This window comes from Rhinoraja longicauda, chromosome 3 (genome assembly GCF_053455715.1).
Source record: "Rhinoraja longicauda isolate Sanriku21f chromosome 3, sRhiLon1.1, whole genome shotgun sequence".
Taxonomy (NCBI): Eukaryota; Metazoa; Chordata; class Chondrichthyes; order Rajiformes; family Arhynchobatidae; genus Rhinoraja; species Rhinoraja longicauda.
Window position 1 is genome coordinate 46,477,492 of NC_135955.1, and position 26,703 is coordinate 46,504,194.

Genomic DNA, 26,703 nt, shown 5'->3' on the forward strand with positions numbered 1-26,703 from the left:
AGGCAGAACCTGTGAAGAGGGAAAGGTTTCCAGTTCTACCATAATCGAAAATTTAACCTTTAAAATCTAAAGTGGAGGTTTTTAATGCAGTCATGTGAAAGGATTGGAGGTACAATGTTGTTGCACCCTCAGAGGTTCAATCCCATTTTCTCTGGTCTCCTAAAGACTACATTTCAAATAGCCACTACATATCAGCTAAAATAATATTCCACATTTAATTCCAGATGGCATGTTCAAGCAAGTTTAACAGAGCACATTTATTTTATTGTTTGCTGCCTTAAAGTTCAACAAATGTGCAAAACAGTTGCCTCAGCTGCCCCATTACAAAAGGCTAATAATTTTTCTAAACATTATCCAATTGCCACTTATCCAACCCGTGTGCAAGACATTAGAATTCCTTCCCAGGGTAAAGGGTATCCACTATCTTTGCATTTATAGTTTTAGTAGAGTACTTGAGACAAGCACCAAAAATTCACTACTGAACCAGTGTTAATGCATGTCACTTTAAATGCAAAAAGGAACAGCCAAAGATTCAACACTGCAATTACAGATCTGGTGTCCAATCTTTGATTTAGCATATCTGCAAGGTTAAACAATACTGTCCAATTGGCAAAAAGATGGAGATTAGAGATTAAATAGCTCAAGGAACAGCATCACTAGTGTACAGACTTGGAGTAAGAAAGTTGATGTTAGTTTAAATGAATGTCGTGACACCCAGGAATAAGAAACAGCACAACTTGAATAATCCTTCACAGGATGACACCTGAACCAAAGCTGGAACTTGGCGAGAACAGCTCCAACCATCTCCATACAATTAGTAAAACAAAAGCTACTAGCTTTTCTGCCTCAGAGGGCAGTGGAGGCCAATTCTGAATACATTCAAGAGAGAGCTAGATAGAGCTCTTAAGGATAGCGGAGTCAGGGGGTATGGGGAGAAAGCAGGAACGGGGTACTGATTGAGAATGATCAGCCATGATCAGATTGAATGGCGGTGCTGGCTCGAAGGGCCGAATGGCCTACTCCTGCACCTATGTCTATTGTCTATTGTCTATAGCACCAAACCAGTGTGATGACAGGCAAAGTCATTTAAAACTTGAGTAAAGTTTTGAATAGTAGATCTTAAATTGGGGTGCCATGAGAACAGACATTAAGTATGGGCATGAAACAAAAGATCTAAGATTTAGAGCATTTACCAGTGATTAAACCCGTGACCAATGCTCTAGTCAAAATAATCAATGTCATGCTGAGTTATGCCAGTGAGACATACAGCATGCTAAACTGGAAGTCTAAAGTGGGTTGGAGGACTATGGCTTCAGTCACCATCTGTTGTTTCATATAGGGTCTGCTTATAGAAAATAGAACCAATTAAATTCAAGTAGTTCAGAGATAGGAAATCTAACTGCTTGAAGTCAAATGCAATAATGAAATTTATTGTATTTAGTATTGCTTTCCCAAACATGGGTAAATCTGTAAACAATCCAGTCAAAAATTTACATTTGGCACAAAAATTCATACAAATCCTGGCAGTTGTGTTTGTCTTGTCCTTCAACCATTTGAAAAACGTGTTACTGTATATTTGTTATTTACAGAGCTGTCAAATGACTTATTTACAGTTATACAAGCAATTTTAGATTATCTGCATTTTCATGGCCTTGGGCCAGTGCTTGCATAGTTAATCTATATACCTCAAGATTGAGGAATAGTACCAAAATCAGTGACATTTTACCTTAAATAAATATTTACATGTAGAAAACATTTGCAAACTACTATGTCACAGAGCTGGCAGCTGTTCGAAGGAATTAAAATAAATCTTGAAGATCAAGTTGTATCATCTTCTGTCTTGACAATTGAAATCTAAAAAATAAAACTGTAGTTACAAATGTGCTCACAAATTAACCTACAAAACACCCATTACATTCTATTCATGTTACAGGGTCAGACCAACTTGCTTCAAAATGTAAACTGATTCAATTGCTTGGATAAGGATTTGTAAAAAGGCTTGCAAAGGATTTGTAAAAAGGCTCTCACCTCCAAATTGAGGACATACTTACTGCAGGATATGTATGGCCAACTGATTGACTTTGTCTGTTGACATCAATGTTCACGTCATCTTCAGTTGTTTTCAAGTAGACTGGATTATCAAAGTTCATACTTTTGGTGCTATTGTTCTGCCAGTTACGCAGTCCGATATATCCAGCAAGACCAGCTATTGCCAAAAGCACTGAAATTAAAGTGGTTCAAAACAAACAGTTTAACATTTGGATCAATGCACCAGACTACACTGCTACACAATGTCTCCAAATTGTCATACAAGTCCAATGACTTGTAGTCTAATAATCGCAACTATTAGGCAACTTTACACACGCAGCCATTGTCAGGCTAATTGCTTACAACTACCAAATATTTGCAATCTTAATGACTTTTAGAACAAGCACTTACAAATTGGAAGGATTATCCAAACAGCTGTTGATCCTTTCCCAAACTGGTTCAATTGGAGTGGAATGCTTACATTTTTACCTGAAAGTACAAAAGATTAATTCAAATTAACCAAGACTCATCCTTGGATTAGAAAAGCAAATTTATATAATTATGCAAATTTAAAGACTCGAGTCAAAGTTCTTTGGAGTAACTACCATTTCAGAAGTTTTACATTTCAAATTTCCTGTAGGTGGAAATCACAAGTTGATATTGGTGCACACGATGCAATTTCTAGAGTTGTTCAATTTTGTAAAATAAATTCAATTCTGATGCTCAAAATGCTTTGTCTAAACTTTCAAACACACGAAAGAAACAAGAACTATAGATGCTGTTCAGATTACAAAAGAGCACTGGAGTAACCCAGCGGGTCAAGCAGTATCCCTGGAGAACATGGATGGAGGATGTTTTGCGTTGGGAACTTCAGAGTAGAAGAGTTTTGTTTGGCCTTCATTCCTGCTTGAAATGCTAACTAATGCTTAGTGATAAACCCAGAGCAAAATAGTTGAGCTAAATGTTATATTCAAGTGAACCACAAAAATTAAGTTACCTCTAGAGCCAGGCAAGAGTGTTGGTATTGTTACATGGGGAGAATAAAGTGCCTGAGATGCAGATGGATGAAAGCGAGCATTTCCAGTAGTTGCAGTTCCTTTAAGAAAAGTACAATTTCAAGACACTCAAGGACATACAACACTTCAGCAATGCAATGTTAGAGAAAGGTAATGGCTACCAAGTGCCTGCATCCCTCCCAAATAAAAGGTAGAGATTACAAGTTGGAGTTGTTCCAGATATTCACAAGGGCACCAAAATAGCCCATTTAGTCTCAAATCATCAATCACTTGAACAATATAAATGAGGTTGTCTTAAAGTCAAATAGAAGCATATTTAGACTTAATACAAGTAATCTGTTGACACTTAGGAATTTGTCCTTCCACACATCAAGACCATGCTGATTTATTTCCATTATTTCCCCATCCTCTGCCTAAATGTTTCTAGTAGCTTAATCTCAGTCCCAAATGCCCAGAGTCTATCACTAGAAGGTAATTTTGCAGTGACCAATTAGCCCACCAACCTGCATGCCTTTGGGATGGAGCAGACAAGCACTGGTGACCCACAGTTGGAGAGAACATGCAAACACCACCCTAGTTAGGATTAAACTGGATTAATAATGCAAGGCTGTAGTACAAGATATATTGCATTGATGCAAAGTACATGCAAATCCTGCTCAAATACAAGCTAAAGTAATTCGGTGTCAGGTTCTTGGCATCTTTGCTTTCAAATCTAGACAAAAGATTAATGGAAAGGAAAAGATTTGCCTCCAGTTATACATACTCGTCTTGCATTGACGGCCATTTTGTGTGAGCTCCATTCCAGGTGGACACATGCATGTATATTTTGGAGAGTGGCTGTTAATTTGAGGAGCAGGCAGACACATGTATTCACAGCCTCCATTCTTCAGTTGCCCACTGCACCAGTTTCTCCCTGAAGATTTAAAGTTGTGGCATTGGAGTTAATAGTCTGAAAATCAATGTCACAAACCCATACTTGGGGGGGGGGGGGGGGGGGGCCTCTAAAGTACAACCCAAATTCAAAGTTAAACTTGGTGACATGCTTTTAGTGTACATTTATTGAAAAAGAATGCCATGTTCAATTAAGAAACTGGCATTGCAAAACAGCTGCAGATGCTATATAGTTTTATTATTAGCTTGCATTTGTTTTTTTGTAATATGTGGTCAAGACGTAGTCAAATAATGAGTCAGTGGAGATAATGTCCAAAGTGAAGATTTGAAAAGGTCAATTGTGATGCACTCATTGTTCATTGTAACAAGTCAACTATTGCTGGCATCGCAATGCACTAAAATGCAGTGTACATTTGCCAAAGGAACTGTGTGCCAAGATTAAAGTTCATACCTGAAGGCTGTACAAGATCATGATAGACTATGACATCCTGAGGTTCATTGAGGTTCGAAGCCAATTGGACCACATCTACCCCTGTAAACTTGTTGGCTGCATAGATAGCTTCATTCTCTCCATCTGTCCAGAATACACGGTCCTGAAAGGAGTTGCCATAGAGTCACTTGCATTAAAACAATTCCTGGAAGTTGTCAGGTTACACATCTTACTTGGAGACAAGACTGCAGATGCTGCAATCTCAAATAAAAACCGCTGGAGGAACTCAGTGGATCAGGAGCATCTGAAGGAAAGGGACCCCTCAGTCTTAAGAACCCCAACCCAAAATATTGGGTGTCCACTTGCTTACACAGACAGTCCAATCTGCAGAGTTTCTTCAGAAGCTTGTATACATATCTTGTTTGTCCATTTTGACAAGCTATTAACAGACCAAGCTGTTAATTGGTCAATTAAAAATTCAAGCAGCATTGACAGGCACAAGTTAAAAACCAAGTTCATTTGCTTGGATTAACACACTACCATCTGTATCTCTGAATTTAAAAGCTTTTAAAATACAAAATGCTTACTTCAAATACAGCAACAGCAAAAGGATGAGCAAGGAATTCTGTTGACAAGAGCACTCTCCTTCTGTCCTGTCCACTTAGGTCCACACTAGACAAGGTGTGCATTTTTGAATCAACCCAAAAAAGGCGTCTTTTCACAAGATCTGAGAACAGAGAGAAACAGTCAGGCTGGCTCAAAATGGCAAACAAAAGCCAAGGAAGAATGTTGTGATGCATACCAATTGCAATTCCATTTGGCCATTGAATATCTTTGGTAACCAGGAGCTGGCGATCAACACCATTCATTCCTGCTTTCTCTATCTTTGCTGGCTCTCCCCAATCTGACCAATAGACAAATCTGCAGAGAAAGTTTTTTAGAAATCTTTAGGTTGATGGCAACTACACATTAACAATACAATACAATACAATATATCTTTATTGGTAATAAAGCAACTGTAGTGTTCAATGTTTAAGATAGAGTAGCATAGTTTTAATTCAAGCTCAATTGGAAGGCAGCTTTCAATACTCTAGTTCTATTGGATGTGTGCAAGAATACAAAATTAAATACCCAGCAAGTGGATCAACAGCTATTGAAGCAGGTGACTTTAGATCGGTGTCAAAGAGTGTTATCTTTTTGGTTCCGTTGAAGTTTGCCACAGAAAGAGTTTTGAAACCCAGATCAGTCCAGTAGATGTTCTTGTAAATCCAGTCCACAGCAACTCCCACAGGGATTTTCACATCATTTATAATTCTGTAATGGCTAGATGAACTTGGCTGGTCGATTAAAGTGCTGAAAGACAATTTGGTTTAATTCAAAAGAGAACACGAAATTCAATCAAAACCCATCTAAATTGATTTATTATGTTCACTGTTTCAAACGATTCAAACTAATATTGCCCAAATTCATGGACAATGCTAGCCTAGTTAGTAGTGGTTACCCAATTTCAATTGTCCAATGAAGCTGGTGCAGTGATATTTAAGTCTGGAGTCAAACCTCCCATTAGTTGGTCAGGAGTAATCTTCATCCTTTGAGACTGCACAAAGTTACATATCAATTACTCCAGATGTCTAGCTGGGAGATATGGACCAGTTCAAGCCATGCCAAGGCACAAGCCCCTGCCTCTCTTCCCAAAAAGACAAACATTCAACACAATTTCCAAATACAACATAGCTCTGCAACTATTGCTCTTTTCTGGAACATAGAAAATAGGTGCAGGAGGAGGCCATTCGGCCCTTCGAGCCAGCACCGCTATTCATTGTGATCATGGCTGATCGTCCCCAATCAATACCCCGTGCCTGCCTTCTCCCCATATCCCTTGATTCTACTAGCCCCTGGAGCTCTATCTCACTCTCTCTTAAATCCATCCAGTGATTTGGCTTCCACTGCCGTCTGTGGCAGAGAATTCCACAAATTCACAACTCTCTGGGTGAGTGTTTTTTCTCACCTCAGTTTTAAATGGCCTCCCCTTTATTTTAAGACTGTGGGCCCTGGTTCTGGACTCACCCAACATTGGGAACATCTTTCCTGCATCTAGCTTGTCCAGTCCTTTTATATGTTTCTATAAGATCCCCTCTCATCCTTCTAAACTCGTGAATACAAGCCTAGTCTTTTCAATCTTTCCTCAGTCAGTCCCGCCATCCCAGGGATCAATCTCGTGAAACTACGCTGCCTCAATTACAAGGATGTCCTTCCTCAAAGTAGGAGACCAAAACTGTACACAATACTCCAGATGTGGTCTTACCAGGGCCCTATACAACTGCAGAAGAACCTCTTTACTCCTATACTGAAATCCTCTTGTTCTGCTTTCTTCACTGGCTGCTGTACCTGCACGCCAACTTTCAGTGACTGTTGTACAAAGACACCCAGGTCTCGCTGCACCTTCCCCTTACCTAACCTAACTCCATTGAGATAATAATCTGCCTCCTTGTTTCTGCCACCAAAGTGAATAACCTCACATTTATCTATATTATACTGCATCTGCCATGCATCTGCCCACTCACTCAACCTGTCCAGGTCACCCTGCAACCTCCCAACATCCTCTTCACAGTTTACACTGCCACCCAGCTTTGTGTCATCCGCAAACTTGCTAGTGTTGCTTCTAATTCACTCTTCCAAATCATTAATATATATGGTAAACAGTTGCGGCCCCAACACAGAGCTTTGTGGCACTCCACTCGCCACTGCCTGCCATTCTGAAAAGGACCCGTTTACTCTTGCTCTTTGCTTCCTGTCTGCCAACCAATTTACTATCCATGTCAACACCCTACCCCCAAAACCATGTGCTCCAATTTTAGTCACCAATCTCCCGTGCGGGACCTTATCAAAGGCTTTCTGAAAGTCTAGATACACTACATCCACTGGCTCCCCTTCATCCATTTTACTTGTCATGTCCTCAAAAAATTCCAGAAGATTAGTCAAGCATGATTTCCCTTTCATAAATCCATGCTGACTTGGACTCATCCTTTTACTGCTATCCAAATGCACCGTTATTACCTCTAATAATTGACTCCAGCATCTTTCCCACCACCGAAGTCAGGCTAACTGGTCTGTAATTCCCTGTTTTCTCTCTCGCTCCTTCCTTGAAAAGTTGGATAACATTAGCTATCCTCCAATCCACAGGAACTGATCCTGAATCTATTGAACATTGGAAAATGATCACCAATGCATCCATTATTTCTAGAGCCACCTCCCTGAGGACCCTGGGATGCAGACCATCAGGCCCAGGGGATTTATCATCCTTCAGTCCCATTAGGCTACCCAATACTATTTCTCACCTAATGAAAATGTCTTTCAGTTCCCTTAGATCCTCTGTCCTCCAGTACATCTGGAAGACATTTGTGTCTTCCTTAGTGAATTGCTGTGTTATACATCTTTTCTTTTAGTTTTATTCCATCCCTAACTTCCCTTGTCAGCCACGGATGCCTCCTACTCTCCTTAGAATCTTTCTTCCTTTTTGGAATGAAATGATCCTGCGTCTTCCGGATTATGCCCAGAAATTCCTGCCATTGCTGTTCCACTGTCAATCCTGCTAGGATTCCTTTCCAGTCTACCTTGCCCAGTTCCTCTCTCATGTCTTCATAGTCTCCTTGTTCAACTGCAACAAACTGACACTTCCGATTTAACCTTCTTCTCAAATTGTAGATGAAAACTAATCATATTATGATCACTACCTCCAAGCGGTTCCTTTAACTCAAGTTCTCGTATCAAATCTGATTCATTGGACAACACTAAATCCATAATTGCCTTTTCTCTGGTAATTGCCTTTTCCATCTCGGAGGCACTCTACAAACTCTTTCTTGGGGTCCAGAACCAATCTGATTTTCCCAGTCTACCTGCATATTGAAATCACCCATCACCACAGTGGCATTACTTTACTTCTACTTCACACATTCATATGCAATACTTTTAATTCCTTACTCATCTCACCATTCACATCGATCCCTATTACACTTGGCCATACTCTCCTATCCGTTTGTGAGCTTTCTTTCCCATTAATTCTGGGGTCATTAACTATCCCTTTACTCTCTTTCCCTTTAACTCCATCCTTGACTATCCCATTTGACACCACCCCCCTTATTTAGTTTAAAACCACCAGTGTAGCAGTGGCAAACCTGCCCACCAGAATGCTGGTCCCCACCTATTAAGGTGCAATCCATCCCTTTTGTACAATTCCCCATTACCCCAAAACAGATCCCAGTGATCTAAGAATCTAAATCCCTGCCCCCTGCACTATTTCCTCAGCCACACATCCAGGTCCTGTATCTCCCTGTTCCTGCTCTTGCCAGCACAAGGAACTGGAAGCAAATCAGAGATAACCACCCAGGAGGTCCTGCTTTTCAGCATTTTTCCAAGCACTCTAAAGTCACACTGCTGAATATTCATCCCCTTCTTTCTGACATAGTTTGTGCCAAAGGATACCAGAATGTGCATCGAAAACTTAATGGCTCTCTCATTCAAAAGCATAGTCCTACAACCACTTGAAGACAATGTACACCTGGATTCTTACTTTATCAGAAGTTGGCAACCAGTTCCTTCCATCCTCAGCCCACTGGATGGGCTTGTCCTAGTGCATTTCACTGCCATATCTTTGTCATTTTCATGCTTCTAGCCTAGTTTCCACATTTCATTTAAACTTTTGCAAATCCTTAAGTCATCACTCACCAAGATATCAACACTCCTGCCCCACTTTTACAGATGCTCCCATGTGAAGATCTGGAATAGAGGCCTACATGTGATGGAGAAAACTAGATTGGTGGCTGGATGATTACAGACTATGCCACTCTAGTTGTAGAATTGACAAGCTAATTATTCATTCACCTAGTCTCTTGTTTATTCCTGCTTTAGTCTTGCAACTAATTAACGTAGTTAATTGAAAAGGCCATCTGAAACACTACTTTAACACATGAACATATTGAGATTATGTCAAGCTTACACTGGTTCAACCCAAAGAACTGTACAGTTACCTGAAGATTGCCCGGTGGCCCAAATCAGTCCAGAAGAGTCTCTGCTCTGTAAAATCAGTATCCAGCGCTATAACATTTCTCAGCTGTTCAGCTACTTGGGTATACTCTTTGTGTTCCAATCCTATTCTTCTGATATCACGGCGATTAGTGAACATTAAATAAGGCTCTTTACCTAGGTTTAAAATAATTTGCAATTAGCAATGAACTCAACATCCATTTTTAAGTAATTGCATGGCAACATTAAAGCATCATTGACTGTTATTGAGTCAAGTCTTAAACTTCTTTACTTTATTCACAATGCAATCCCAAACATCATTTGTTCAGATAGCAAGCCCAGTCCATAGAATAGAACATGCCCTTCAGCCCACAATGTCCATACCAAACAAGATGCTAAGTTAAGCCAATCTCCTCCACTTGCATGTAAACCATACCCATGTGCCGAGCTACAAATGTCTCAAAAGCTACTATTGTATCTGCGTCCAAACCAAGAATGTTTCAGGCATCCATCACTAAATAGTGTTTATCCTGCACACCTTAAAACCTTGCCTTTGTGGGGATATAGTTTATATAAACTCATAACCATATTTTGGCAAAAAATAAAGGTATTTACAGAGCTGCTCAATTTTATTGGCATATTCAATGCAAAAGGTTAGTTTAAACTCAAGTGCTGGGCAGTCTGACAACTTAAACCATGGTATCGAAATCTAACTTGGACCTTAGATTATACCTCAAATTTGAGAATGTGATTGGGAGAAAACTAGTCTCCAAGACTCATACCTAACGCCTTGCAGGCTCCATTAGCTGGATCCATTTGATAGCCATTATAACATTCACATTTATAGCCTCCTTTCAAGTTAATACAGATTTGACTACATATCCCAGGGTTCTGGCATTCATCGACATCTGCAAGGGTGGGAAGAAGGACCACAAATTAGTGAGAGATTGCAAGTGTGTATTAGTCTTATTATTAACAGAATAGTCACTTACCACCACATGTTTTTTGGTCAACCAGCATGAAGCCAGCAGGGCAATCACATTCATAGTGAATTACAAGATCTCTGCAGATATGGGAGCAGCCACCATTGTTCACCAAGCATTCATTCAAACCTAAGTAAAAGTGAAAACTCTTCATTACTTTAAGTCAAGTACCTTAAATGTTGACATAATTGATGAGGGAAAGGGTGTGTTGCTTCAAGAATCTTAAAGCTATTAATGTGATGAATCAACCAACAGGTTGTAGCAGGTTCAGTGTATCAAAGGCCAAGTGAGAAATCAGAGCTCCAATCACTGATCAGTTAAAAAAAGTTTCACTTAAAATATATTGCCTTTGTTTAGAAAGTCAAATCTTGTGTCACAATTACAAAGTAGGTTCAACACAAGCAGTGCCACCATAAAATTTAAATAACAAGTCAAAATGAGGCAGCACATGCTAGAAGGCCAGTTTATTGGATGTAGTCTTTCAGGAAAATCTTACTGACCTAAAGTTCAGTCACTTGTTTATTTAGTGGATACAACACCAAAATTGCAAGAACATTTATCAGTTTGTTTCACAAGTCATTGTACCACAGTTTTTCATAGTTTGAAATAAAAACATGGTGACCCAATGCAATTGAAGCCCACAATAACAAGCATCTGCAATGTAGGTAGACATTGAAGAATGACAATATTGTAGGGACATAGGGATTGGCCAGGTAATAGAACCCTCGGATTGGGTTACGGTCACGGGGTGAGGAAGCGCGGGGTATTTAAATGCTTGGCGCCAAACGAGAGATTAGAGATTAGATTAGTGAGTGAAGTTAGTGTTCGTCCAGAAAGAAGTCTGTTGCGTTTGTTACGGGTTTTATACCAATAAAGTATTTGGATAATACCACTCGTCTGGACTCACTACAATATACAGCTCAAAGGTAACAGCCGAGTGAGGATCAGTTAGATGTTTGGAGTTACTTACCACATTCTTTCAGGGGTTCATCACTCCAGTCAATGCAATTCTGCTGTTGATTACACACTTGAATCATGTCAATGCATTCTCCACTGTGGCACTTGAAATTGGTTGGGCCTGTACAATCTGAAACTGTAATGGCAAATATTAAGCCGTATTAAATTTGCCAAATTAGTTATTGTAGTCAAATAATTAAATTACTTACCATTCCTGCAGTTAAGTTCATCAGTGCCATCAGAACAGTCTCGAAAACCATTACATTGTCTACTTCCATGGATACAGTTGCCATCACCACATCTGAAGTTGTCTGGTCTACAAGTGTGAGGAGCTGAAAAACCAAAGTGTACATTGCAGGCAAGAGCACCACTGGAGGTTGCTTTAATATTTATCGGTTACAACTACAGGTGCTGTCTATACAGAGTTTGTATGTTCTCCCATGGCTGTGTGGGGTTCCCCCTAGGTGCTCCGAGTTCCCCCACTCCTGAGATGTAAAGGTTTGTAACTTAATTGTCGATTTATAAAAACGAAACCCGAAATTTAAGCTGCTGCCTTAGAGTGTCAGAAACCTGGGTTCAATCCTGACTATGGGTGCTGTTGCATAGAGTTTGTATGTTCACCAGGTGCTCTGGTTCCTCCTACCCTCCAAAGATATACAGGTTTGTAGGTTAATTGGCAATGGTAAAGTTGTAAATGGTCCCTAGGCTGTAGGATAGTTCCCAGTGTATGGGGCGATTGCTGGTTGGTGTGGACATGGGCTGATATTTCCATGCAGTATCTCTAAACTAAACAAGTGTGCCTAATCTGATCAACATTCAGGGGAGAAAGAGGATCTTTTACATATCCAGTCGGGAGAGAATTACTTTGATTAATTCCCATCCCTCATGGTTTAGTATAGAATAACTATTTCTGCAACATGGAAAAGTCTGGATTTGGTGGGTGGGGAAGAGAAATAGATTGGCCTAATTAGGACAGGCATCCAGGCAAGTATTGTCAAAGCTAATGGAGTCTTTAGTCAACTTTGATGTACCCTATCTAAGCAAATTCAAAAGTAACCCAAGGGAGGGGGATGAATCCAAGCTGCAGTGAAGTTTCCTACAATTGGATGTTCTTAGAATTGGAGAAATTACAATTCAAATGCCAATTCTAAAATTATACTCACAGCAGTTGGTTTCATCACTCCCATCCCTGCAGTCAGCATCACCATCACAGTACCACCTGCGGTGAACGCATTCACCAGAGTCACACTGGATTTCAGCAGCGGAGCATTTCACGACGGGGGGAAGAGTATGGCCGCAGCGTTCTGTAGATTCGTCAGAATGATCAGCACAATCAACGTCGCTGTCGCACACCCACTGGAAGGGGATACATTCAGAACTATTGCACTGAAACTCATGTGAGCCACAGGTGGGTGGAGCACAATCCCTTTCATCACTTCCATCGCCACAGTCATCTTCACCATTGCACACAAACGTCTTGGAAATGCATCGACCACTGGAGCAAGTAAATTCCTGGACACTGCAAGTCAGAGCACCTGAAAGAGTTACAATATTAAACCATCAAAAGCTTGTTTTCAAGTCATGGTCATCATACAATAACTTTAAATAAGTATTATTTCAAGCAGTATCAAGAGTGAACACCAAGATTAGAGACCAAATTCTTCATGACAATTTAATTTAGACTGCTGCATTTTGTGGATTAGGATTAATTCAATTAACCCATGCTAAAGTTGATCTTTCTAAACAATGAAGTGCCATAGTAACAAACTTGGCTGCAGTACAATAGGAGAACCAAGGCTTCTTCAACTCTTCTCCCTCCACCACCCTGACTTGATGCAACACGTTAAAGACTATCAAATAAATGGCTGATACAAGCAATTCTTGCTGCCCAGACTCGAGCTGCATTTGAGGCCCATTTCACAAGCCGGATCAACGACAAGTCCAATGCTATCTGGTTTTGGGCAACAATAAAGGCCCTCTGCTTCAGATGTTTGCCTAATACATCGAGTGTTGTTGTTAATGAAAAGACGTGGATCACATTGCAGGTGGAAGATTCCATCTCTGACAAATGTCACCTCTTTTTAACTTTATAGGTAAACAAAAGTAAAATTTCATTAGACAATCCAAGAAATAGCCAGTAGAAACCATACCCATGTCCAAGATGTTCACCTGGTACATAGAAGCTGGTAAAAGCTTCAAATGGAATGCGTAGAATTGGCATTTGATTCTGGCTTAGGTCAGTATCACCACAAGATACCAATTGGTCAGTACCAACATAATGGAAATCTCAGACCTTGTTGTGTCCTGGGGAGCCAATCCATTACACCCATTTTCCAGGATTCTGCAACTTATTCTCACATACCCATCAACTCCTCAGTTGCATTTGACATTAAGCATTTGGGGCAGGTTACAGTAGCCAATTAATCTACAAGACTGAGGCATGGGTGGAATACCACATGGCCAGAGGGGATGTGGAACCTTCACACACAAGCATCCAGATCAGGATGACTCCCAGTGCTTTGTTTTTTAGCTTTAGTTTTAGAGATACAGCACAGAAACAGGTCCTTTGGCCCACTGAGTCCACGCCAACTAACGATCCCTGCACGCTAACACTATCCGACACATACTAGAGATAATTTAACCAAAGCCAATTAATCTACAAACCTGCAAGTTTTGAGTGTGGGAAAAAACCAGAGCTTCTGGAGAAAATCCATAGATTAAAAGAGAATGTACAAACACTGTACTGACAGCACCCATGGTCAGAATTGAACCTGAATCTCTTGCATTGCAAGGCAGCATTTCTGCACCACCATGCTGCCCTGTGGAACAGCAAGGCAACTACACAAGTTCCTCCACCACCTCATACATTTTGACTGTGGGCCAATAGCAACTTAACCTACCACAGTTTTCTTCATCTCCACCATTATCACAGTCATGTTCACCATCACATCTCCAGGACACAGGAATGCACTGTGTAGATGCAGGGCTGCAGCTGACTTCATTAACACGGCAGGTTCTCATGTCTGGAGGATAAGAAGACCAAGTTAGGAAATGTAATGGGAAAGAAAAAGATGTCAATGCACTACAGAGTTCTCATTTTAAAAAGTCTGAACATTGTCAGGTATAATTAGAGGATGTTCGTCATCTCAGGTACAGGATCCTTTAGAGCCCATTACAGTCATCAGCCCATGTCTATCACCAGGCAGACATTTCTATACTAATCCTACTTCACTTCATTCTCCACACATTTTTATTTCCTCCCTGGACTGTACAGTTGTATACAAAGCACAGGAAATCATTGCCACTGACAGCTGTGGAGGCCAAGTCAATGGATAGATTTAAGGTAGAGATTGACAGATTCTTGATTAGTATGGATGTCAGGGGTTATGGGAAGAAGACAGGAGAATGGGTTTGAGAGAGAGATAGATCAGCCATGATTGAATGGCGGAGTAGACTTGATGGACTGAATGGCCCAATTCTGTTCCTGACATGAACAATTTAGTGAATAATTAAACTACCAAATCATATTGAGATTAAGGGAGAAACGTGACCACATGTTTGTGAAAACTCTGCACAGAAGTCTGACTGACCACTGGTTGATAGTTTTGCCACCATCCAACCTGAAAAGTTAACTTCCCATGTGCTGCTTGACTGGCTCAGTTTGCAGCTGCTAAGTTTCTATTTTCATTGGCAGTGCTTAAAGTTTTCAGGACTGATACAGGCCATTTCCCATCATGTGGTTGGAAGTAAATTAATGAGATCTGGATAGTTTAAAAACTCAGGATAATAGTGGTCGGAAGCCAGCCATTAGCCTTGCCCACTTATCCAACTAGTCCAATTGCAAGTTCCCATAAAGATAGATGTGCCAGTAGAAGACATTGAATTGTCAAAACACAGGCTACTGCAACAACTAACCAATTCAAATTGAGAATTCCCAATTATTAATTAGTGTTTAAACCCGTCTCAACTTGAAGCAAAAATGTCATCTGATGCAGTTCAGATTTCAAAACAAATGGTATGTTGAGCCAACAACAGTTTTGGATTTGATTATGAATAAGATATCCATAGATATTTTAACAACATCAAGCTCAATCTTAATGATACTTACGACACACTTCTGGGCTTTCATCTGAAGCATCTTCACAGTCAGCATCCCCATCACATTGCCACCTTCCAGGCACACAATGACCATCATGGCAAGTAAAGTCAGTATCACCACATGTTTTCCTAGCTGAGAAAATAAGTGCCAATTTATTGGATAGGTGCAACACTCTGGGTAGATTAAAATGACTATTTTTCAAGCAATAAAGTCAAGTTATGCCAAAGTCACTTAATAGATTTGTACACTACAAAATCTATTGAAGCTTGGTCGAACTCAATTCTTCAGATCTTGCAAGAAGCTAAAGTCATAAATGTGCTCCAATTAATCTTATGATTTTTATTGACCTGTGCATTTATAAATGCACAAACACCTTCACTAGGAGCATTGCATTAGGTTCTCCTACAAAATGTGGAAAGGATAACTGTGAAGACTAGTAGATAGCTTGAAAATATTTCATTGCAGTCAATTTCCACATTTAAAAACTCCGCTCACTACAGCCCTGTGTGGAAAAAATAGGTGACATTCTACCCAAGTATCCCTCGACTAAGTATGGGAAAATTCACAAAGTATGGAACGAGAAAACTGTAGGAAAGAACTGCAGATGCTGATTTAAAATCAAAGGTAAACACAAAATGGTGGAGTAACTCAGCAGGACAGGCAGCATATATGGAGAGAAGGAATGGGTGACGTTTTGGGTCAAGACCCATCTTCAGACTGTCAGGGGAGTGGATGGCAGAGATAAATGTATTCGGATACAGCTACTGGTCAGAGAACTGGGAAGGTAAGGAGTTGGAGAGGGAGGGAAAGCAAAGGCTACCTGAAGTTAGAGAAGTCAATGTTCATACCGCTGGGGTGTAAACTACATCAGCAAAATACGAGATGCTGTACCTCCAATTTGCACTGGGCCTCACTCGGACAGTGGAGGAGGCCCAGGACAGAAAAGTCTGTGGTAATGGGAGGGGGAGTTAAAGTATTTAACAACCAGGAGATCAGGTAGGTTTAGGCCGACTAAGCAGAGGTGTTCAGCAAAACTATCGCCAAGCCGTCACGTGGTCCCGCTGATATACACGAGTCCACACCTGGAACAGCAGATACAGTAGATGAGGTTGGAGGTGCAAGTGAACATCTGCCTCACCAGAAAAGAATGGTGGGGTCCTTGGATGGAGTCAAGGGGAGGTAAAGGGACAGGTGTTGCATCTCCTGCGTTTGCTGGTGAAAGTACATGGGGAGGGCAGGGTTTGGGTGGGAAAGGACAAGTTGACCAGGGAGTTGCAGAGGGAACAGTCTCTGCGGAAAGCAGTGGAGATGGGAAGATGTGGCTAGTAGTGGGATCCCGTTGGAGGGAGCGAAAATTTGGAGGATTATGTGCTGTATGCGACAGCTGATGGGGTGGAAGGCAAGGACAAGGGGGCTTTGTCCTTGTTATGAATGGGGAGGGGAGCAAGAGCAGAGCTGCAGGATATTGAGGTGACCCTGGTGAGAGCCTCATCTATAATGGAAGAGGGGAACCCCCATTCCCTGAAGAGGACATCCCGTGACCTGGTATGGAACATCTCATCTTGGTGCAAATGTGGTGTAGACAGAGGAATTGAGAGTGGGGGATAGAGTCTTTACAGGAAGCAGGGTGGGAAGAAGTGTAGTCTAGATAGCTATGGGAGTCAGTGGGTTTATAATAGATGAGTCAATATTCTGTCTCCTGTGATGGAGACGGTGAGATCTAGAAACGGTAAGATGTCGGAGTTGGTCCAAGTGAATTTGAGTGCAGGATGGAAATTAGTCGTGAAGTTAATGGTCAGTGAATTCTGCATGGGTGCAGGAGGTAGCAGGGCCCATAGCTATGCCTTGGATTTGGAGGAATTGAGAGGAGTCGAAAGAGAAGTTAAGGGAAAGTAAAAAGTTCAAGAAAAGTAAACTAGTCACTTAGATCTTATCCAAATATGATGTCAGCTCACTACAACCACATTTAAGGAAAGTTAGTTGCCAATGCAATACAGTTAACTGTCTACAAGTGTCTTAATGAACAATATCCATCACAAGGCATTATAGTGTTTGGCCAGAAAATAATGCATTGATTTTGGGTCAGTACAATCCAGGTTTAACAGATGAGTACCAACAAGTCATGATGAGTCTGCAATCAAATCACTAATTCTAAACAATCATGGTTATATTCAAGAGATTAAAGATAAAGATCTGAAAAGATTTGTGGGTGATTGAAAAATTGACCAGGATTAAATATCCAAGCTCAGCAAGTGAAATGAATCATTGAGAAATTACCCTAGTTAATACTAAGTTTTAGTTCTGCTATAACGGGCAGAGGTAAACTTGGACATACAGATGGGGCAGTTATAGTAACAGGCACGGTCATCTACCTGAAACTGACAAATTTGCTCTCCCTGATTATCAAACATGGATGATTTGATCAGTTTACCACATTTCATGCTATAAAACAATTTCTACAACTTCATATTATGCTTCACTGTAACAAGTTAGCTTTATCATTGTAGTGCTATTGCTTATTTTTAATATTTTGAACTTTGTTTATGATGGTGTTTACAGAGAACTATGCTTACATCAGTTGTGCTGCTGCAAGTGAAAATTTAGTTGTGTTTCAGTACATATGGCAATAAAACACTTGACTCAATTAGCTTTAGAGCCACCTTCAGTTCTGGCTGAAATTCACTAACTCCTGGCTGCAGAGTCTACATTTTAAATTATCAATTCAACAATTAGTGCAACCAACCATGAGGTTTAAGATCAAAATTAAACAATCTGCAATGCAATCCCATTTGGGTTCTGCAAGCAATTTAAGTTAGCATTACAGTAACAGGTCAGTTTACAATTTATTCCATAGGTAAAAATTGCAAGAAAGCAATTAAATATGTTTCAAACAATATGTTAACTACTGAAATGTGCAACACCAGTACTAAAAAGTGAACCACTTGGCCAAAAGACTTACCACAGGAACTTTCATCACTTCCATCAGAACAATCATCCTCACCATCACATTTCCACAGAGATGGGATGCAACGGCCATTTCTGCACTGAAATTGTGACACCTCACAAGATACTCTAGAGCCTTGGAAGAAAATGTTGAAATGAAATTTAATAACCAAAGTTGAAAAGTGCTGATCTTGGCATTAATTTGTGTAGCATTCCATTTGGTAGCTTCTTTAGCTTTCCCAGTCTCCTAGGTTTTCCTAGGCTTAGCAGAGTAAACAAAATGAACCCCATGAAATACAGTAGCTGGGTTCAAATGGGCAATGTAGATCAATTGAAGTTTTGATTAAGATTGAGCTAGAACATGCTAACGCTAATAGCCTCAGATATTACACCAGTTTTTCAATACATCCAAACTGCAGTTCTGCCAATGGATTGGAAGGTAGCTAATGTTATCCCACTTTACGAAAGGAGCAAGAGAAAACAGGGAATTATAGACCAGTTAGTCTGACATCGGTGGTGGGGAAGATGCTGGAGTCAACGACGCATTTGGATAGCAGTCAAAGGATTGGTCCAAGTCAGCATGGATTTATGAAGGGGAAATCCTGCTTGACTAATTTTCTGGAATTTTGAGGATGTGACAAGTAAAATGGATGAAGGGGAGCCAGTGGATGTAGTGTATCTAGACTTTCAGAAAGCCTTAGATCAGGTCCCACACAGGAGATTAGTGGGCAAAATTAGAGCACATGGTATTGGGGGTAGGGTATTGACATGAATAGAGATTGGTTGGCAGACAGGAAGCAAAGAGTAGGAATAAACAGGTCCTTTACAGAAAGGCAGGCAGTGACGAGTGGAGTGCCGGAGCTGCAACTAGTCACAATATATATTAATGATTTGGATGATGGAATTAAAAGTAGCACTAGTAAATTTGCAGATGACACAAAGCTGGCTGGCAGTATGAACTGCAAAGAGGACGTTGAGGTTGCAGGTTGACTCGGACAGGTTGAGCGAGTGGGCAGATGCAATATAATGTAGACAAATGTGAGGTTATCCATTTTGGCAGCAAAAACAAGGAGGCAGATTATTATCTCAGTGGTGCCAGATTAGGTAAAGGGGAGGTGCAACGAGAGTCTAGAACCAGGGGCCACAGTCTAAGAATAAAGGGGAGGCCATTTAAAACAAAGGTGAGAAAAAACATTTTCACCCAGAAAGGTGTGAATTTGTGGAATTCTCTGCCACAGAAGGCAGTGGAGGCCAATTCACTGGATGAATTTAAAATAAAGTTAGATAGAGCTCTAGGGGCTAGTGGAATCAAGGGATATGGGGAGAAGGCAGGCATGGGTTACTGATTGTGGATGATCAGCCATGATCACGATGAATGGCGGTGCTGCCTCGAAGGGCCAAATGGCCTCCTCCTGCACCTATTTACTATGTTTCTATGATTAGGCATCAGTTCAGTACATCAAGGGTATAGCAACACTTGCACTTCATTCTTTACCCTGCAAGTTAGCCATGATCTGTGTCATTAGCAGTCTTGATTTGAATGGAATTTAACTGAAGCCATTTTTTTAAAGTAGTAATGAATTTACTTTTAAACCAGTTTCACTTGTTCCTAATAGCATTGATGTCCTGCATGGGTTAGTGTTAAATCCACTGTTCATCCTCTAAATTGCTACTGACAGCAAACAGAAAAATTTGCAGATATTTTGGGACAGTGAGTACAGATATCCAAGTATACAACAGGAGCTAGATCATTTAGGAAGACGAGTTGAGGTATGCCAAATGGGTTCACCTCTGACTAGAGTTGTTCCACTTTGATATGTCAAGCAAGGGCAGGATTTAGTGAATGGCAGAGCCCTGGAGATTGTTGCAGAACAGATCCAAGTGCAGGTGCATGGTTCCCAACAGCAGCAAGTCTGGTTGCAGGGTTGCGAAGAAGACATTTGGCATACATGTCTTTGTTGGGAAGGGTATCAAGTGCAAAACTTGGAACATCATGATGCAGCTGTACAAGTTGTTGGAGGGCTATGTGCTGTTCTGGTTTCCTAGTTTTCGAAAGGATGTCAAGGTGGAAAGGTACAAAAGAGATTCATCGGGATGTTAACTGGACTTAGGGGCTCAAGTCATAGGGATAAGCATAATACACTGAGACTTTAGTGCAGGAGGCTGAAGTATACAAATTCAGAGGGCATGGATAAAGAAAGTGCTATTTTTTCCTATGGTAAAGACTATAGGGCAAAGGCATAAGGCGAGGGGAGAAATTTAAGTGGGACCTTAGTGGCAACAATTTTTACTGAGGATAATCGGCATCTGGAATGAGAGCCAGAGGAAACTAAAGTTAGAACTCTCACCAACCTCTACAGATGCACTGCAGAAACCATTTTATCAGGATGCATCACAGCATTATTTGGGGGGCAGCTCCATCCAAGACCACAAGAAATTGCAGGGAATTGTGAAGCAGCCCAGACTGTCATGCAAACAAACCTCCCTTCCATTGATTCCATCTACACTTCACACTGTCTAGGCAAGGCCAACAGCACAGAAGTTTGAAAATGCACCTACCGATTCAGAGATTCTTCCCAGCTGTTATCAGGCAACTGAACCATTCCATCACCAACTGGAAAGCTGCCCTGACCTACCATCTCTTGTCATTGGAGACCCTTGGGCTATCTTATCAGACTTCATCTTGCATTAAATGTTGTTCCCTTTATCCTGTGTTTGTACACTCTGGACAACTTGATTATAATCATGTGTAGTCTTTCTGCTGACAATGATAGCATGTAAAAAGCTCCTCACTGTATTTCAGTATGTGACAATAGCAAACTAAACTGATACAAATACAATTTTCCAAAAGACATCTGTACAGATATGGATAGGAAGAGTTGAGAGATATGACCGAAATGGGACTAGACCAGAATGCCAACTTGGTTAGCATAGAGAAGGCAGACCAGAAGGCCAGTTTCCATACTGTATAGCTCTGACTATCATGATAAATAATGGAAATAGCAAGCCATCAGGATAGTGGGGTTAGTTTGCCATCATTAGCAGTTTGGTTATAGCTCACTAGTTACTCAATTTCAAAATGGCTGCATGAGCAAGACTGACAACGCTTTGCAGCTAGCAGCTCCCAGTGTGCCACTGCCAGCATCCTGCAAAAACATAACATGGCAACAGCCAAGCCCCATATGATCAGGCCAGGCTGCAAATAGGTTCCTCGGGTTCAAGCCCTTTATGGCGATGGACGGAAAATGAATTGGTAGATGATTGCAGATTAGTGAAGGCTGTATCAATTATCAAGAGCTACAAAAAAACTGGAACAGATAAAATATAGATGGAAGTCAGAAATTAATATCAGAAACTTAGGTTGGACAATCTGTTGAAAGTGCAGTGGAGCAGCAGTAGAGCTGTTGCCTCATAGCAGAGACCTGGGCTCAATACAAACTCCCTACACACAGCACATGAAGTCTATGTTTACACAATGACTGGGTTTTTTTTCCTGGGAGATTTGGTTTCCTCCCACATTCCAAAGACATGCAGGTTTGTAGATAAATTGAATTCCAAATTGTTCCTGGTGTGTAGGAAAGAACTAGTGTGCAGGTGATCATTGGTCAGTGTGGAAACAGGGCCCTTCAGCACACTAAACGAAAAATTATTGATCCTAGCCAAACTTTACATGGGATCATTATCTCTACAACTTTTGGTTCACATTGCCATCTTCAACACTCAAGTCTTTCTACTATCCCTACCACTGCAACATGCAATCCACCCTTTTATACCTGGGGATGGGAAACATTTCTGGCAGGTGAACCAGCTTCTCACTTATATTCCAATATAGTACATGGAGAATCAGATCCTATAAAGTTATTACCCATTATCAACAAGGAAAAGCTTCCAGTTGTCGTTTGCTAATCCTTATCCCATTGTAATTGGGCTGTTGGCACTGTTCCAATAAAAGCACTTTATTTTTGAACAGTCATTAGGATTTAATTCAGTTTCAAATAGCCAGGTTTTGTCTGTTGTCGATCACAACTGAATCTGGTTAATGCCACAAGATGACCACCAAAAAACCCTGGGTCAAATACCCACTCCTAACTAGGAGTGAATGACATCTTACCTAGACTCAACTATGGGCCATTGTATTTTGCAACAAAACTGTCTGAGATTTGTACTAAAAATGCAGGTATGTTAGAGGGTGATTAACCATCATTGCAATACAACATTTCCAAGTGTGGTTTGACTGAAGGAAGCCAGTGACTAATAGACAATAGACAATAGGTGCAGGAGGAGGCCATTCGGCCCTTCAAGCCAGCACCGTCATTCAATGTGATCATGGCTGATCATTCTCAATCAGTACCCCGTTCCTGCCTTCTCCCCATACCCCCTGACTCCACCATCTTTAAGAGCTATCCAGCTCTCTCTTGAATGTATTCAGAGAATTGGCCTCCACTGCCTTCGGAGGCAGAGAATTCCACAGATTCACAACTCTCTGTGCCTCAGTGATAATGCTGGTCCCATTGCTGTTTAACATCTATATAAATTTGGATGAGGTTATACAAGGCATGTTTAGTAAGTTTACAGGTAGGAATAAAGTAGGTGGTATAATAGACAGTAAAAATGGTTATCAAGAATTAGTGGGATCTTAGTTAGCTGGGAGTGGGCCGAGATATGGCAAATGGGGTTTAAATTAGATAGGTGCAAGGTGATACATTCTGGAGAGGTCAAACCATGGCAGGACCTCCATGGACAGTAGAACATGGGAGGGTTGTAAAGTACAGTGATCTGCAAGTACATAGTGTCAAAGGTTAATAAGGTAGTGGATGGGTGTTGGTACACTAGCCTTCAGTCACGGAACAGAGTATAAACATTGGGATGTTATGTTACAGATGTACAGGCATTGGCAAGACTGCAGAGTATGGTAAACAATTTTGGTCATCTTACAATAGGAAATATGCCATTAAACTGCCTAGAGTCCAGAAGACTCAAGAACCCTAGTTGTACAGGGAGGATGCACAGGTCAGGATATTATTTATTGAACTAGTCTGATGGTAGTTTTGGGAGTGTACAAAACCATGAGGGGGATAGGGTGAATGCAGGGATAGGGTAGGATTAAATAGCTAAAGGGTATATATTTAAGGGGGTGATTTAATAGGAACCCAAGGGGCAAGATTTTTTTCCAGAGGGTGGTGGTAGATGGAACAAGCTGCCAGAGGAGGTAGTTGAGGCAGGTATAATAACATTTAAGACAGTTGAACTGGTACATGGATAGGAAATGTATTGAGGGACGCGGGTTAAGGCGAGCAAGGGAGGCAAGCATAGGCGTATCCTGGGCGGCATGAACAAGGGAGGCCAAAGGGCCCGTGTCCGTTTCACATGAAAGGCGAAAAATGGTAACGCGCATCTGAAATTAATGCGTAGGAAGGAACTGCAGATGCTGGTTTAAAACGTTTCAGCCCCAGACTCTTAGTCCGAAAAAGGGTCTCGACCCAAAACCTATTCCTGTTCTCCAGCGAGGCTGTCCGACCCACTGAGTTACTCCAGCTTTGCGACTATCTGAAGTTGGTCACATTGCAATACGACTCCCTGGAGGAAGCGCGGCGACGAGGGTTGACATTGGAAGGTTGGCACAAGCCGCTGACCAATCTCTTGCAGAGGCGGGTCCGTGGTTCAAGGTATCAAATAACAGGAGCAGGACACGAGCTCTGTAACCTTCAAGGTGCAGCGCACCACAGCCGCCGCTCCCGCCTCCCGCCTCCAGCCATGTTGACCCACATTCAACAAATGCGCACATGCCAACAAATGTGGGGCCTCGACCCTTTTAAATAGATACACCCCGCGTATTTGAAACTACCATGCCAAGGTCAAATACAAGACAAGCCCCAAATTCTGGACAAATGGTTAAAGTCCAATTGTGCCATTTCCTTTTTATCAAAAAAGTTAAACACATAGAAGCCAAAAAGCAAGCTCTATACTCTGATTTTTTTTCCACCAGCTGGTCCCGAGTCCAGCTACTATCAGAGGTGGCTGTGTGGAGGCAAGTAGAGGGCCAAATTAACTTTAAAATTGATCCATTAGTTTATTTGCCCCTTGTGCTGAAGGCAGATCTAGAACTTGACTAGTGGAACACTTGCATCAAGTTCACTGTCCTTTGAACATGTGGACTCATTTATTCACGTCTTATACCTGCGACTAATTCGGAACCCAATCTATTCATTGGTCATCGCAACGCTGCCGAGGACTTACATCATGCTGCTCAGTTAATGGAGCAGGCGCAACTCAGGGGCTGAATGAGTTTCCCGAATTACACAATCGATACACAATCCTAGCCCAAATTAAAAGAGAAAATCAAAAGCCAACTGGTCGGACCGAAGAAATACAATTATCTGCACACTACTGACAAGTGCACATTTAAAATTGGGCATCTTAAAATTCGCTGACTTCCAGCATTCACTAAAGTGTAATGAGTTTTACAAGTTTGTAAAAATAAACATTTAATATTGGCATTTCCACTGCCTATTTTAACAAGGCAGTTTTAATCTCGAAGGATTTAGAATCCCCATTACCCGCCCTCACAAAAAAAAAACCTACACAATTAACTGCAGCCTTATAAAGTATCAGCCGACTGTTCGCCAAGAGCGAATGATCACAAGGAAATGAGTAGAAGCCCTTAAGATTGTCACAACAAAGCCCATTTCAGACATGCAGTCCGGCACGAATCACAGATCACTCAACGTTACAGCGTCTAAAGGGAGAATAAAACAAAAAAAGAACGGCAGGCAATACCAGCGGCTCAAAGTCACTCGTTTCATGCCAATTTCTAAAGATTGCATTCTTCCCTTCGCCTGCAGATCTTACATTGCCACCTACTTCTTTACAGTCAAGATAATGGAGTCATATTACTAACCATTTACATGCCTGCACCGATTGATACACGCTGCTAACAGCAACAACATCACACGGATCGGAATCATCCCGCCGCCTTCCTGCTGGCGAAAGCTTAGCCTTGTTCTCGTACAGTAAAGGGGGAAATATTAGGTGGGCTTTTTTGTTTTCCTCTGCCCCTTCTCTCTCGCTCGCTCACAGCAAACTGAAGATCGACGGACACGCCAGAATGACGCAGGGACGTGCTCTTATATCAGCCTGAATGCGTCCCCACTGCTCTCTGAAACAACTGGTTGGTCGGTGTGTGCCTCCTAATCTAATTACATTGTTAAATAACTGCATGGCAAATCCAGACCTGTCGATACTGCTGCCTGGAAACCGACTGATTATGAATGATTTAGTTGAACAGCACCCCCCTCTTCCCCCCCCCCCCCTTGTTGGTTAATCGCTCTTACTGCCAATTTGTACCGTATTTGCGAAGGAGTTTCAATGTACAGTTTTACCTGATTTTCCATAGCGGGTGAGTAGGTCCAAGTGAAAAGTTAATTCGTATTCCAATATTTGTAGGTTAGGCCAAGAGGAACCCACCTCTTTATAATGTCAAGAGTTATCCAGGGTGTATCCATCATGAACAAAGCAGTATGTGTTGTCCATTGTGCGGGTGTCAGGGGTTATGGGGAGAAGGCAAGAGAATGGGGTTGAGAGGGAGAGATAGATTAGCCATGATTGAATGGTGGAGTAGACTTGATGCGCTGAATGGCCTAGTTCTGCTCCTATCACTTATGAACAATGATGTATTGCTCGAGAGGGAGGTAGAAATTCATCTTCTTGATCTGCTGTAGTGTGTGTGATAGACAATAGATAATAGGTGTAGGAGTAGGCCATTCGGCCCTTCGAGCCAGCACCACCATCCAATGTGATCATGGCTGATCATTCACAATCGGTACCCCGTTCCTGCCTTCTCCCCATACCCCCTGACTCCTCTATCTTTAAGAGCTCCATCTAATTCTCTCTTGAGGGACATTCCATAGCAAAAGTCCTGTATTTTGAAACACAGATGATGGAGGAACAGCAATGAATTTCTAAGTCAGGATTGTGTGTTACTCAGAAGGGATGTATGAACAAGCTAGAGACTGTGAAATTATGAAGAGTTTTGTTCCTCTTGAGTTTGAGTTTATTGTTGTAATCAAGTAATAGTAATTAATATTAATTGTAATTAATAATATTAGTTTATTGTCACGTGCACCGAGGTACAGTGAGAAGCATTTGTTGGGTGCTAACCAGTCAGTGGAAAGACAATATATGTTCACAATCGAGCCATCCACAGTGTACAGATACACGATAAAGGGAATAATGTGAATAATGTTTAGTGCAAGATAAAGTCCGATCAAAGATAGTCCAAGGGTCTCCAATGAGATAGATAATAGCTCAGGACTGCTCTCTAGTTGTTGGTAGGAT

The 26,703-nt window shown here is 41.3% G+C and overlaps 1 protein-coding gene across 1 annotated transcript; it reads right to left on the reverse strand.

Moving 5' to 3' along the window:
• Positions 1-1,409: 1,409 nt before the first annotated feature.
• vldlr (very low density lipoprotein receptor) lies at positions 1,410-25,619 on the reverse strand. The gene is made up of 19 exons (XM_078396066.1): positions 25,268-25,619; positions 18,386-18,505; positions 15,436-15,558; positions 14,228-14,350; positions 12,491-12,862; positions 11,537-11,659; positions 11,341-11,463; positions 10,380-10,499; positions 10,170-10,295; positions 9,393-9,564; positions 5,497-5,718; positions 5,168-5,286; positions 4,953-5,092; positions 4,387-4,528; positions 3,808-3,957; positions 3,026-3,124; positions 2,440-2,517; positions 2,052-2,221; positions 1,410-1,854 (listed from the first exon to the last, which is right to left on the reverse strand). The coding sequence occupies exons 1-19, from the start codon at positions 25,332-25,334 to the stop codon at positions 1,819-1,821; spliced, it is 2,625 nt and encodes an 874-aa protein (XP_078252192.1). The 5' UTR covers positions 25,335-25,619; the 3' UTR covers positions 1,410-1,818.
• Positions 25,620-26,703: the final 1,084 nt, after the last annotated feature.